This window comes from Pinus tabuliformis, chromosome 1_2 (assembly GCF_031772625.1).
Source record: "Pinus tabuliformis cultivar Carrire ecotype Pingquan chromosome 1_2, CPIR1, whole genome shotgun sequence".
NCBI classification, from domain to species: Eukaryota; Viridiplantae; Streptophyta; class Pinopsida; order Pinales; family Pinaceae; genus Pinus; species Pinus tabuliformis.
Window position 1 is genome coordinate 89321309 of NC_142298.1, and position 16310 is coordinate 89337618.

Genomic DNA, 16310 nt, shown 5'->3' on the forward strand with positions numbered 1-16310 from the left:
TGAAGATGGATCTAGGTTGGTTTAATTATTAATTATTAATTGTAATTGTAATTATAATTATATTTTTTTTTTTTTAAGGTTACATCATCTCTACGAGATTGTGATCAATATGGTATCAAATGTTTACATAGGAGTTAACTTTACTTATGAACCTAAAAAAAAATTACATTTCACCTAATATTTCTTGTCACATATCAGCCTAAATATTACATTTTACTCAATATTTCCCAATCAAATATTGGGTAAAATGTAGTATTATAATATTATATTTTACCCAATATAACATAGTAAAAAATTGATGGAAGTAGGAAAAAAATATTAAATAAAATGTAATACTTACATTTTTCCTAATATTTTTCCACTTATAAACATATCCAAACAAATACCCAAGGCAAATATATCCATAGACAACAACACCAATATAACACCAATATAAAGTTAAATTTAATTTTGATGGCCCAAAATAGAGCCACGGAATTTCATCAGCAGTGAAACTGCTTTAAGGCAAATATATCCATAGAGAACAACACCAATATAAAGTTAAATTTGGTTTTGATGGCCCAAAATAGAGCCACTGAATTTCATCAGCAGTGAAACTGCATTAAAATTGCAGAGAATACTATATCCAGTTTGGATTCTACGTTGAACTGTCATGACATATGGGCCTGTATGATCGCTCTCTTCAATGAATTACAAAGAGGGCATGCAATTACTTCCATCTCACAATCTGCACAGACGCACACATGTCTGCAAGGCAGCAATACTATGCAACTGCTCTTCATTCTGCAGACCTTACAGTTCTTTTCTTCGGCTTCTTCCATGGTTAATGTTCCTTTGCCATTGCCATTACCATGATACTTATTTAATGTTGAATGATCCTGCGGGTAACAGGAGCATGACAGGGCATCATCGACATCGTCACATCTTTCTCTGCTAATTTGTTGATCTCTAATTTGAGCCACCAACTGCTCTAAATCGCTCCTCAGTTTACCCACCATGACCTCATTGTCTCTGGCCACTTCCTGCCACATCAGGGCATCCATGCTCAGCTGCTTCGTAAGGGCTTGTAGTTGAAAATTCCTGTGCCTCAAATTTTCAAGATCCGCATCCTTCTCCTTCAAAATCATAAAGATCCTCTGCTCAACACCTGCAAATATTTCCTGTAGATGTCTCTGCCTCATTTCTAAAATCCACTTTATCACTTTCTCGTTCTGCATAACATTGCACAGACGTCTAGGTTAGATATGGTTTATTTTTACATTGTAGGTTCTTCATAGAATTTGCCACATTCATTTTTTAAAGAATCAATTCATTGTTAAATTGCAAGTCTTTTGGAGAACTTTTGGAGAATTTGCCACAGTGTTGATACTTTTGAGAAGTTAATCTCTGAAATAATATTTCAGAAAAGGGGAATATCCCAAAATCTGATAGTTAAGAGAGAGGTTTTTAGTCGGAATATTCTCTGAATTTGCAATAAACATAAAGATGCCAAACTAAAAGTCTAATTCTTTTAAAGATGCCAAACTAAATGCCTAATTCTATAAAAGAAAGATGAAGACTATAACAAATCCAAATCCAAATTCGAAATGTCGAGTTCTATGAAAACTGCAGCAAATTCTTTGGAATACCTACGAATCTAATGACCCTTCCAACAAAATTTATCACATTTAAAACTTCTAGTTCTCTGAAAAGATGAATACTATAGCAAATTCTTAGAATGACCCTTCCAACAAAATTTGCCACATTTGAAACTTCTAGTTCTCTGAAAAGATGAATACTATAGCAAATTCTTAGAAATACCGACAATTTAAAAACCCTTCCCCCCAAAAAAAATCTTAAATCTTGATTTTTTTTTTAATCATTAATGAGATTACATTATACTATTCAAAGTACCTGAATTTTGATCAATGTGTTGATCTCCTCTTCCTGCTGCTGCATCTGAGAGGTCAGGTCAATGCTCAGGCGAGGTTCGACATTTGAGGCCAGCCCTTCGCCTGGTCTATCAGAAGTAACAGAACATACAAAACAACCTTCATCCAGTTGAGACAGAGGAGGAGAAACCAACAACAAATTATTATCCAGCTGCTGAGTCTGCTGCATCATCATCAGAAAATCCTCATCCTTTTCTTCCAATGTCGCAAACTTCTTGATTCCATTCTGCAATGGTGGCGTTGAACCAGCACCATGATTCAAGAAATAATTGATGTATTCTTCCATAAACTTTTTTTTTCTACCTGGTTTTGGGACGGTTAAGTTCACAAAATATTTGTATTCAGTAGATCTAGTGTAAAGTATCACTTCCTAAGGTTATCTCATAGTCTAAATCTTTTACATAAAAATATCTTTAACCATAAAAATTAGACTAATTGACCTAACCCTCTGACCTATTCCTCCATTATAGGAATAATACCTATTCTTCCATTATATAGATTAACAATAAGAAATTATATATACAAATGCATGAGAATGGAGAATATTGTATGGAAATGTGATTATATTTAGAGTTGCAGTGCAAGGGAATAGAAAAAGTTAAAGAAAAAAAAAATATGAAAGCCAAGAAAGGAAAGCGAGGGATGAGGCTCCCAACTTCCCAAAACAAGAAAAAGAGTCAGAAACAAAGACTGTAACAGCATCTGCCGCGAGCTACTTGGATGGCATGAATCATGATCAGAATCACAATATATAAATGACAATTAATTAACAGGAGATTGTGTGGTGTGCGTGCGTGTTTGAGTGACAGCGAGTCAAGCTCAAACCCTAGAAGGTGGCGGAAGGACATTTGGAGGATATCTGTATAAATGCAGTAACTAACCGACTTCCCAGCTCCACTTAATCTCCATCTCCTGCTCCACGCTAAATTAAATTCCATTCATGCTGTGAAACTTGCACTTCAAAACCTTCACATTATTTCCATACAAGAAATCTGACCACCTGGCCTTTGTGCAGATTTTACGTGTTTACCAACTTTAATGGCGTTAATTAGCACCCCCATCATCCATTTATTCCTGTTTCCAAAGGAGAATTGCTAGCCTTTCCTATAAAAATCTTTATGGTTATTCTTTGTTTCCAATAAAGAATTAAGTCTAATTTGAATTTCGGCTAATTGGTTTACTTTGTTAGCCCTTTATATTTGCGCGCCCTTATTTGAACCGGCTATACTTGCGTTTTAATTAAAGAATAAACATTTTAAATTTCGAATTTGCAGGGTGGGAATATAATTTTAGGTTCAAGTCATAAAAGCGCGAATTTGTATTACCTTACTAATTAGTACTTACTATAAATTAGTAATAGTGGGGCCATGTATGTTTATATATATATTTATGTGTTGGTTGGTGTGTGTTTAGGTTTATTTAAATTTTTAGAATTTAGGTAATTAAATTTGTTGTAGTCTCACTTATAGATGAAATAATGTTTTTGATTGGAATTCATTAAAATTTGGTAACACAATTTCAACATTTTTTGTTGTTTAAATACATTTTTGAATGCATAAATAAATCTAATGGGGCACTCATGCAGATTAAACAATTTAAACTTAAGTTTTTAAAAATCTCAGTCAAATTTTGATTAAAATTAACTAGAAAAATGGTCATGAAAAAGACCATTTCATCTATAAGTTAGACTATGCCATTAATTTTAAAATTTATATTCTAAAAATAGATTTTATTATTTATTATAAATATATTTAAAAATGTGTATTCTATTTATTAGATGTTTTCAATATATTTTTTAATAATTTTTATCCTAAATTTTCTTAAAATTCTTTTGGAATTTCATAATCATAAATTTGAGCTATCTAATATGCACAATTAAAATGATTTAAGATTTTTAAACAACCCAATTCTAAAATGCTTTAAGATTTTTAAACAACCTAATCCTAAAGCTTTAAGCTTTTTTTTAAAACCAGAATGAGTAGATTTTTTATATAAATATAGCGCACTCCTTCGCAAACAAAACCAGGATTTTACAAAGTTTTTTCAAGCCTCCTAAGCATTGATGATACATCATTTGGTCTGCAGCCCTGTTGTACAAGTGTTACATGTATTTCGCACAAAAAAATTCCCATTCTAGTGCTCCTATAACTATAAATTCAACAAAACTAAAGCATTAAATATTTACACTTGCATTGTGCCGTATAAAAACGGTGAGAAATACTTATAAATACTAAATATCCATTAGTGTTGGACTATTCAGGTCCAGGCCAAGGGAGACTTCTTCAGTGCCCTTGTTTTGGTCCAACTCAGTGGAGTCCTCCTCATTTTTCTTACTATTCTCCTCAACCTTGAGCTTTAGCTGCTCAATTTGTTGCCACAGTGCATCCACTTCATCCTCCAGTTGACGAATACACTCCCTCTTTTCCAGCTGTCTCTCCTGCATAGTCGGGTTCTCTTGCTGCTGATTGTATATGTTGCGCTACAATACAACCATACCTTCTTTTAATTCCATGTGGTCTTACACACAATTGATGCAGGTTGGTCAATTTCTCCTACCTGCCAGAGAATTTCCCACCCGTAGGCCCCTGACCTCGGCTTGCGACTACCCCAAGAGCTCGACCAGGAACTATTCTCTGCACTTTGCACACTCGAATCCATTTTCAGACTTCCCAGAATGTCAAAGAACCTTCTGTCACTCCAGCTCAAATTCGAGATGCTCTTGTCCCACCGCTCCCGAAACCGACCATCCACCATCCCATCCACCTCACTGGCCTCCAACGAAGCCCCAAGGTCCTGACCCAAGACACCCTCAAGTTCAGAAGTTTATAAACATTCTCTCCAACAATAATCTTAAAATCAGTCGTATTCAAACAAACTTCCCTCTGTGGGTCTACTCTCAAATCTTCCCCGAGGTTTTGGACCAGAACCCCCTCCCAATTCAGCAAAATAACAACACCCAACCCAACAACGACACTCAAACCATCAACTGCACTCAGACCCGTGGCCCCCTGAAGCTTCCCACTCGAAATCTCAGGCTCATCCGACGCCTTGAGTTTCTTCCCTTCAACCCAGACCCAACAATTGACTCGCAACGACCTCAGCTTCAGCCACCAAGCCTTCAGAGAGGTCACCTGAGCAAAAAAGAACCTTAAACCATGAAAAATGAACATACCGTTATTCCTTATATAACAACTACAGGACTGTGTGATGATGCAGTACCGTGTGAAGAAGTTGATGGAGCTGAGATCTTGATGTACTTCCATAAGTTCCCAACCGTCCGTCATGATTTCCCAGTTCCACTCCTGGTCCATCATTCCCATCCTAAGCTTCCTCTCATGAGAGATCAGGTCCTTTCTGTGCTCCAGAATTAAATGCTGCTCTGAAATCCCCATTATCCTGCAATCACCCGAGGTGGTGCGTTGACCTTTGCACCAAGAACTAGGGTGTGGGAACTGAATACACACGCAGAGGTCCCTTCCATGAACAAGTGTTGTACCAGGGTGACGATCACAGACATGTCGCAGGTGTAAGAAAAGGACGTGCCTGCCACGAGGCTCCATGATAGGCCAGGGCTTGCATGGAGTGATGCGACAGGGCCCAAGGGGTAGGGGGATGAGGTGGGAAAGGGTGGGGAACATGACGGTAAGGAGGGGAGGCAGGACAAAATGGGAGAGGGGAGCGACAGGGAAAAAGATAGGAGAATGGCAGAGGGAAGGGATGGGGGGGATAAATAGGGGAGGGGAGGGGAGGGGAAGGAAAGGGGGAGGGCTAAGGGGAGGGAGGAGAGGCCAATTAGCCACCCTAAGAAATCTAAAAGCAAAATCCCCAATTCTTAAGTTTGTTAACTTCCTTGTAAGGCTAAGAGCAACCTCCACAATCCAGAATTTGTATCTCATCAACACACTTATGGGATGCTAGTCGTGCCCATGACCTCATTCACAATGCTCCTTTCTTCTCTCAACTAGCATGCATGGTTAGCATGTTTCTCAGCTTCGTGATTATTTCCTCTGAGAATATGGAAGAAAGACACCAATTCGAAGGAGGGGATCAGCCCCTGGGATCTCTTGATTATTTGGTTTAAGGTAGTGTTTTTAGCTAATGAAGCATAGATCATATGCCTAATAATTATCATGGAGTCCCCTAATACCTGTATTGTTTTTATGCCCTTCTTTTGAGCCAATGTGAGGCCCAGGAACAAGCCATACACTTCTGCTTGGTTGTTGGTCTTCCATCCAAGCCCCCAAGCATATCTATATTCAATTATTCCTTTGAGATTAATGAGAATCCCTCCCCCTCCTACCACGCCATAATGCTTTAAGATTTTTAAACAACCTAGTTCTAACAGAAAAATCAAAACTTCAAATAATTAGATTAAACCTAGCCAAAATCTTCTAGAAATTATGTAAGTAAATTTATAACTTTGAGTTCAACCAAATTGTTAAAAGTTTACTCAAATTTTTAAATTGATATGGACTTTGAATTTTATATAGTTGTATTTTAGTTATGGGAGGGAATCTTGTTATAAAATTATCTAGATATTGTGATGGAATTAATTACTCCTAATTTGTTGGTCTATTTTTATTTATTTTTCAGATTAAAAAAATTAGTATGCTTTCTACATTAATCAATAAGAGAAAAATACACAAAATTTAACAAACATAGTTGTAATAATAAAGAACATAAGAACATATAATCATTAGAATTAGTCTAGATCCATCTTAAACCTAGATCTACCAAGCGCCAAGAGGGATAATAAGTCTAGAGTTAAGATGGATCTAAGCTGATACTCTTGCATTCTATAATGGATTTCCTTAAGTCATATCAAATACATGGACAAATACCATAGACAATGCAATACCACAGCCTTGTAAAGCATGACAATTTAACATTTTTTATAGTTAAATTTATAATTATTAATTTTATTTTTAAAATTTTAAAATTTTAATATGGAGAAATTTGCACCCTCTTATTATTTTATTTTATTTTGATCAAGTCAAAATGTTTATGTATACATTACAATATCACTACCATACTGGGTTGGAGAGTGCCTATGAGGGAAATTACTAGAAAACCTCTTCCAAGAGAAAATTCCCACACTCTATGCACTCTCAATGTATTGTAAACAACCTAATGATTACAAGACTAAATATTATGAGCAAATACCATGGGTTTACTCAATATCATGAGTCCATAAATCATGCCCTATAAACCCACCATTGATTGTATCAAAGTTATTCTAACTACTTTATGATTGAATCAAGATTAACTCAACATTCTCCCCTTTAAATGTAACATGGGATAAACACCTACCCCTTTCAAAGTCGAGAATACAACATACCTTCTATCACCTAAGTTTATATATATGAGTTTACACGACAGAGCATCAAAGTAGGGGTAAGCATGCTTAAATAGGTATTACAAGCATATGCCAATTATATTCTCAAACATGTGAAGCTATGAAACATTAATCTATCTCATTTCGAGCATCCTTCCTACTTCAAATAAAATTACATATACCAAGTACTTCTCAATCAAGTTCTTATATTATCATAATACTCCCAAACATCTGATGTAAGAAGCATCTACCTAATTCTTTACTTGTATCACTATTTGCTCTAAATATACTAAGTTCAATCAAGCACTTAGCAAGTACCTTCAAGTGGTAGACCTATCCAACTATCTATAAATCCATGCTTTGTTATGCACATTCCAAGACAAATCCACATGCCTCAACTCCACTCTCCATTTCAATTCTTGTCATGCTTCCCATTTTATTGCAACAAGTTTTCATTCTGGTATGCTCCCATTCAAACTAAGATTGTATTAAAAAAATATTGTCCTTAACGTTGTGGTTTCTTGCGCCAAGCAATGAGAGAACAATATGAAAAAAATTAAAGAAACAATAAACCATTAAGCAACATGATTTTCTGGGGAAAACCTTGCTCAGAGAAAAGACCTACAACCCAAAGCAAGATCAATATATTCTACAGTAATGAACTAGAATAACAATACATTTTTAGATATATGCTCTTAATAGAAGTTATTTGTAATAAGCTCATTCTCACTTATCTCTCTAGACAAAATAAAATCTACACTATGCTTTATTGGATTCACGAGGGCTTCACCTTATTGACCAATACTTTGTCACGTTCATTCATAAAGGGGTTTTAAAACTGTGAAAAATAAAAATATGGGATATTTATTAAAAATTAGAGTATTATTAATTAAAAATATATATTGGGAGGGGGCTCAAAAAAGGATTTTGGTAGATTATTATCAATATTTAGTGACAGCAGATGTATTGTTTAATATCCATAAATCCATGGGTTGTGACATAACATATGACTAAGTAAAAACCTTGTACAAGGATTAGACCAGCTACCAAGGCCTATACTAGTAGATAGACCAACTCAACCCTATACTATGAGGTATCCTAAAATCGAGTATCTTAAGTCATTAAATAAACTTCATGACATGAAATACTATAAACCATAAATGGTCAACCATAATTAGTTAGACCAAATTTAATTACATCAAATTTATCTTAACTACTTTATAATCATTATTAATTACATTAAATTTATCTTAACCACTTTATAACTAATTTAAAATTAGTTTAACATTAAATAAATAATTGATATAAAATATTGCTTTGAAAATTTATATAATATATGCCACAGGATACAATGGCAGGGCCCAATTCAACTTAAAAATATTAACGTTAATAAAAAACAAAATAATGTTAACAAAATTTGACTAATTTGTTGATTACATTAATATTAATATTAATGCACTGTATTGATTTTAGTATTTATACGCTGAATTGATTTTAGGGTCTATAGATAAATCTCATCCTTTTGTTTAATTAACATACAGTATTAAAATGTGGGAATTGCGTCATGTATTTAATATCTATGTCAAAGTTACATGGCACATGAACACATGGTTGTGAATATTCATTATTTATATTGGATATTAACGAAGTGTCCTAAATTATTCTTTCATTTTTGATGCGATAACACATGTTAATGTAAAGTTTAAAATAAAATAAAATTTAATAATAATAAGTAAATTTAAAATTATTAAAATTTCAATATTATTTTATATATAAAAAATTAATAAATATTTTTATATATTATATTTATTTAATTTCTAAAATTGAAAATGCAATATCGAAAGTTTTCCAAATTTAGTTTTATCTCAGTTAATTGCTTAGGAGCAAGTGGGTTATCTCGTTGATTCTAGCCTAAGTGGGTAGGTAGACCTTTTATACATACGTTCTATATGGATTTTTTAGAATGGAAAAAGCATTATATTTTGTCATAAAATAGTTACATTTGTTTCATGGTGAAGCATCCAAAACAACAACAATATCATAGATAGTACAGGTGCATATAAGCGACTATGCAATCATACAAATATTTATCCCAATAACCAGTCCATGTAGCAATATCATGACCTATAATAATAGTGGATTATCAGAAAGATCTAATATAACAGTTTAAGTCATGTATAGATGATAATAGACATTGTATGAAATTCTGAAATGTTGTAACTAGTTACTAATACACAAAGAATGTCAAAGAAGATCTATCAGATAATAAAAAAGAAGAAGTATGTCTGGATGAGTAATTTTATCCCGGTAGTGGCAGCATCCAGGCCTCCATGCAAGTGTCTCCCATCTTGATCTCAATGTGTAAGCCATCCAGTTTGTCCATAATGCCTTTTTTGGAGAGACTGTCTGCATCTATATTGAACTCCCTACTAATATGTTGAATTGAGGAGTGTTGGAGTGAACTCCAGAGTGTTGTGATTTGTTGTAACCAGCCTTGTAGTGTGGGCTTGTATATGGTAGCCTGGCCACGGACATAATCAATGATGATCTTTGAGTCCTCGAAAATGTGAATAGAAGGAATATCCAGGAAAAGAACAAACTAGAGTAGGCCCCATAATGCCATTGCCTCTGCCTTTGTATTAGTGCCTTTACCCGCACCCCAGTGAACATGATATGTCTGCTCAGGTGAAAATAGGATTATGAAACTGCATCCGCATGTGCTGCATTGTGATGCACCATCAAAAAACCCCGCAGGGTATATGATCTCTGGGTCTGTTTTTGTTTTTTTAGACTTTTTAGTGGTCATGCCCAATTGTAGTTCAGATGAGAGTGTGCTTCTGATTCTTTCCATCACCAATGCACAGTTTTCTCGGTAGTCATTGAAAATAATGTTGTTCCTCCATCTCCAGATCTCCCAAAGGAAAATAGGAGGAATATAGCACCATGTAATGTGTTGTTGACTCCACCATTCAAGGCAGTTAGTTATGCAAGTGAACTGTGGGAGCTGGAGTCCATATGTGGCAGCAAGATTTTGCCAGATTTTAGAAACCACAGGACACATGATGAACAGATGCCAATTATATTCTTCTGCACTCCTGCATAGAACGCAAATCCCAGGACCGGACCAATTTCTTTTTTGAAGGTTTGCCCATGTCAAATTTTTATTTCTCCAGACTAACCAGAGAAAAAGAGTGTTTTTTGTAGGGATGTGAGAATTCCAAAATTTTGAAAACCAACATACCTCAGATTGAACGACGTCCCAATAGCAGAGTTTGTGATATGTATCCGCCACCATAATGTTGTCACCCTTCATTTTTCCCCTACATGCAATTGAATATATAGATTAATACACATCCTTATAATCTATTTAACGTATAGCAATTTAGAAATACATTTGAGTAATGTAGTCACTTAATTTTTATTAGGAATTCTACATATTCAAATTTTATAGCATTAAGGAATTCTAAAATGAAGAGAATTGTAATTTTGAAACGAACATTATTTTGGAAATTGTGATTGCTCCAATAAAACTAGTAATTATGAAACCATAAGAGCATTGGAATTTGATTGACAATTTTGTAAGTCATATAATGGTAAAGGATAAAAATTAAAGAAAGAAATTACAATTTATTATTAGAAAAAATAATTGTTTATTATTTATTAAAGATAATTATTTATTATTTATACTTTTTTATTAGAAAAATAAACAATTTATTTGAAATGATTTTCAAAAAGAATGAGCAACAATATTAACGATTAAAAAATAACTATCAATTTTTGTTTTAGCTATGGTGAATTTATAACTCATTGGCCTAATCTAGACAAGGCTCATGATTAAACCTAGTTGTTGTCACTATAATGTCGGAGTATATCCAATAACCTTTAAACTAGATATACCAGAAACTTATGACTTAGCAAGGGGGAGCCTACTCCTTGAGTCTGAATTAACTTTTGTTGTTATCTAAGGACTTGTGGGGAATATTTACCAGCAGTATCATTAAACATAAAAATACACAACAATACATACAGTATTATATGAATACACACATAGAAAAGAGATAGAAAAGAACACAAAGTAATGGGAGAACAAAAAATATACACTTTATTAATAGATCCTAATAGTAACAACTTGCACCCTTCTCTGTAACATATTTATACTTTCTTTTCAATTACAAGGTAATTGTAACTATCTAACCATCTTGGTTGGTTAACTCGAATGCATGTTTGTTCGACTTAAAATACTGATTAGATAATCGAATTCACTTTAATCCTAGTCAACTATCGAATTTAGACAACGTAGACAACTAGTATTTCAAATGTCTGTGGTGACATTAATTTCTTGCTTTTTTTGTAAATTAATTTCTATTAACTCAAGAAAGAAAATTACATCAAATTATAGAAAAAAGCACAACATTTCTGGTGCTACACACCAAAATTATTCATGGATTTCTTTTTTTTCCCTTGTTCCTACGAACATCTACCCAACCAATAGTTTATCATTTACACTTGAGGAGCAGACTCTATCCTCATTCTTTAGAGAGAGCTCCATCGCTTTCGTATATGTAGAACATGGAACTTCTTTATCACTTTTTGAATGGCGAGACTCATGGGTACATTTATGCTCGTTACTTGGTGACACAATTACTGTTGATGTTGTTTCCTTATTATGGGCTTGAAAATTCTCCCCTGCTGAGGAATGGGGTGGTGCCGCAGTTGACTGCTTTGAATCTTGAGAAGTAGAGTACGCCAGGGGTGCTAAGTTCTTACCACTTGAAGTGTTCTTCTAGACACAGCAACCTCTATTAGGTTTTTGCTGTTGTTGGGATCAGGATGGCCCCTTTGAGGAAGGGAAAGCCTTTTGCAAGTGCCCTCGCTGTTGAAAGTTTCGACACTTGAAAGTTGTGTTTTCATAGTCCAAACGCTGAAAGAAATACTTTCCCTCTCGCTTGAGAATAATATTATCTGGCAGTCCTTTAGTAAGACCCAATTCAACACATATACAAAAAAAAGTGATGAAACCCAAATCTAATCTTTCGGTGTCTATTTTGATGTAGCAGCCCAATGAATTATCGATTTGTTCCAAAATGTCTAGTCGAATCCATTGGAGGGGTAAGTTTGGGAGCCTTACCCATATTGGTGTAGCGAGAGATTTCATGGACAAAGGGTTAAAGTTCGAAAACCATGGTTGGAGAGAGAGACCTGTTCTTCCCCACAATCAACGTCATTGGTCGAAAACCCTCTACCAATCGTCAAAATATTTGAAGACTACCATAAAATATCCTTTCGAGAAAAACAACAACTCTAAATTTTTGGACCAGTTCTGATGAACCCAACCTTGGAGGGCAGAATCTCGGGGACAAAAACCATTGAAACAACATATAGCTTCTTGTTTCTTATAATCTACAACCTTCATCATTGTTAATACATCATCCACCTTGATCGATGGAGTGTTTGCTACATGTTCCTCTATGAAAGCCTAACCTAAGAGATTCTTTGGTGTTTGATAGCTAGAGTCTAGCTTTAGAACATCTTTGTAAGACAATGATTTAGTTTCTAGAGATGTCTCACCACTTCTGGCTCCTCCACTCAAGCATGCCACTACAAAGATAGTGGCATCCCTTGTAAGTCCATAATCTATGAGAGAATTCTCTGAATTCAATTGTATCCCTTTGTAGAGAAGCCTCACTTCTTCCTTCAAGATACCCATCCATTGATGAATACTGTCAGCAAAAATTTCCATAGCCTTTGATGCTGAGACCATAAAACCCAAGGAATCCCTAGACAAGGACCTGAAAAAAATTGGAAATTTTCGCTGCTCCAGGTCTCTAACTCCCTTCATTGTCTGTTCCGAAAGTGACAGATCAACAAAATTTATGGCCAAAGCTACTTGTAAAGCTCCATTGCCAAAGCCAATATGAGCTTCACGATCCCGACCATTCTTCTCCATGAATTTTAGTACAACTTACTTGCCAACAAAATCAACAAGTATTGTTGGGTTAAAAAGGCTCTCTCGCACATTATTGTTAGGGTAAGAGAACCACAGATCCTTGGCGTAAGAGGCAGCAACAGTGGAGGGCGGATCCTGAGCATAAGAGGCAATAACATAGGTGAGTTCATTAGTGTAAGCATACCACAAATCTATGGCGTAAGAGGCAACAACAATAGGCAACAGATCCCAGGCGTAAGAGGTGACAACATAGGAGGGTTTTCGTATGTCGGTGCTCAAGGGTTTCAGAATGGTGGTGCTCATATCCCTTATTGTTATATTACCCAACATTAATTTCTTTCTTATCCCAAAAAAAAAAGGAAACATGGAATTAGTTTATAAAATTTTATAGAAATTTTATTACAAATGCTTTTTATGAACAAAAAGATGTCGAAGTAGTGTTATTTCTTGTTTTCACACAATCAATATTCATTGGCTATAGTGGTGATGATTTTTTGGTTGTTCTTGAGTTGATGTTGCCTTTGGGATCCACCTCTTCTTGCATTGGTTGCTCGACAAGTTCTTCTATAATGACTTATAGCCATGTGTTGAGAGGTACTTCTTTCGGTAGATCCTTATCTCCTTTTGCTTGTTATTGTGTTTATGTGTGGTTAGAGTCCTTAACTACTATTGATGCATATTGAATCAAAGACGAAAATATTGACTTTGAAGCATTGGGGCATAAATATTGAAATTTTGTTTAAGGAGGAGAAGCTAGAGTGGGTTTTGGTTGCAATTGTGGTTGAAATTGGAGTTGATTACATGTTTCTTAGTGAATGTGAGGTGTAATATGTTGTAAATGATGATGGAAAGTTTACCATTCATTAATAGAAAACTAGGTTTGCACCCCAAGTGACTTCATGGTGAGGCACTCCAATTAGTTTGCAATTGATTCTTCTTACACATCCCTCGAGTCAAGATATAATTTCTTTTCTAAGTTCCACACTTATAAGAATATTTGATTGATATGCTCAGTAGCATTCCTAGATTCAAGTTGAGCTCTTTTGTCTTCATGTAGCCATTATTACTCTTATTGAATCAATGTTATTTTGACTTGATTTTCTTCATCAATTTGTTTTAATAAATCTTATCATGCCTTTTATCACCCAAAAATCACTCACGCAACTTTACAAGTGGTTATTGAAAATTGTCATCAAACCACTAAGATAAAGGTTATTTATGACAAGTAATCATTTGCCTAGAAGTAATTGAAAGAACTTTATAAAGTGGTTCCTTTTTCATTCGTACAAAGTCACCATACAATTTTTGTGCAATTTGCATGACTATCCCATAGATAGCTACATGGATATGTAGAAAGTGACAGTTCGATAATGAATGGTGTGACAAATGATGAAGATCCCATCAAAAATAATTTACCAAGTTCGAGTCAAGCCAATTCATATCTCTAGGAATTTTAATGATAAGTACATTGGCAACTCAAGGCTATTATTATGTCCCTCTCATGCATTGGAAATCATAATTGACTTGAGAACTATTCATACCATGAACCAGTTTGAAAGAAACTTGGGAAAAACCTATAAATAAGAGCTATAGGTAACCATTTGATATGAGAAATTAAATGCAAAGTTATGTTGAATTTTTTTAAGAGAATTCCCAATAATTTTGAAGCTCCATTATGGTAGTGTTGTTTTGTTTCAAAAATCTCCTTCACCATAGCGGACGCTTGCAATGTTTATGTAGAGAGAAATAACAGTCCAAAATCCAACAAAGGACCCTCCCTTGGAAGGATTGGAGAGGACTCACTAAAACCATTGAAGCATTACTTGGTGTCTCATTCAATGCCTCATTTTCGTTCTCCATTGGAAATAAGAGAGTTTACTTCCATTTTATTTATTGTCTCTTGTTTATAATCTTACGCATGATTATTTCTTGTTCTTATTTAATGCAAGCTCTTAACCTTGGAAATCACTACTAATCATTAGTTGTAGTGTTGCATGTTACCACCCAATCTTTACAACATAACTATTTTGGTCATCTGTCTTGGCCAAAACACCAAACAAATTGGCGATTTAATTAGGGACATAAGATGCAAAGTCATATTTTTATTTTCTCTACTTTTAAAAGATGTAGTGGGGGATCTATTTTATCATTTTGTAGGGTTTCAGTTTGTTGATGACATTAATGTGCTACAACACACTTGACAAGATGACAATTTTTGTATATATTTTCTCCATAATATATAGGATTTTTCTCTTTGGGAAAAAATGTATTCTCTACAATTATACAAATTTTAAAAAGGAAATTCAATAATTTAGGTAGTCAACACTTGCATGATGGAAATGTATGCATTATATTTTATACGAAACATAATATATCACTATTAGTAAATCTGAACTTTCACATAGTCATACATGTTGGAACTGTAACTAGTTTTGGTCTTCATAATTGTTGTTGTACTCATTTCAATATGTATCTTATGTAACAAAAAAAGAAGAAAAGGAAAAGTTATTATTTTAAAACATGGGTTTCATGCTCTTTATTGATGGTCTTCTAGATAAATGCATGTTCTTCGCACTTCTAGGGTTTGTTAGATCATAGGATTTATTGTCACGAGTCAAGAGAGTCAACATCATGTCTATAAGACCCTTCTGCACAAGATGTACCTTGAAAAATAATTTATTTTTGAGTCTAGAAAGTCTTGGAAGCCTCCTAGCTTAAGTTGGCCTTGGCAGAGATAAGTCAGCCTAGAAAGGGGTATTATGTAGAAATTAGGATCTATATTTGCAATTGCTCATGAATTTTTAATCAATATCACAAGACACAAACCTAATCTACTACTCAGTGGACATTAATTCACAATTTAGAACAAAAATATCAAACATGCAATAAGAAATCACACACATGAAAATAGTATTTTTTTGTGGGAAAGCAAATTGCTAAAAACCCCAATTCCTTCTTGCATTAATCTAATGAATAGAGATGTATTACAATTTTTTTGATCAACTAAGTACAACATGCAAGTGCATAACCTATCTCTCCTCTCGCTGAGAATCTTTGACCTGGACTTAGTAAATTTATGCCTCTCCTTCAGCCCTTA

General features: G+C 34.4%; 1 protein-coding gene across 1 annotated transcript; it reads right to left on the bottom strand.

Moving 5' to 3' along the window:
- Positions 1-650: 650 nt before the first annotated feature.
- LOC149204583 (putative BOI-related E3 ubiquitin-protein ligase 2) lies at positions 651-2217 on the bottom strand. The gene is made up of 2 exons (XM_089397161.1): positions 1894-2217; positions 651-1211 (listed from the first exon to the last, which is right to left on the bottom strand). The coding sequence occupies exons 1-2, from the start codon at positions 2215-2217 to the stop codon at positions 651-653; spliced, it is 885 nt and encodes a 294-aa protein (XP_089253287.1).
- Between the last annotated feature and the right edge of the window lie 14093 nt (positions 2218-16310).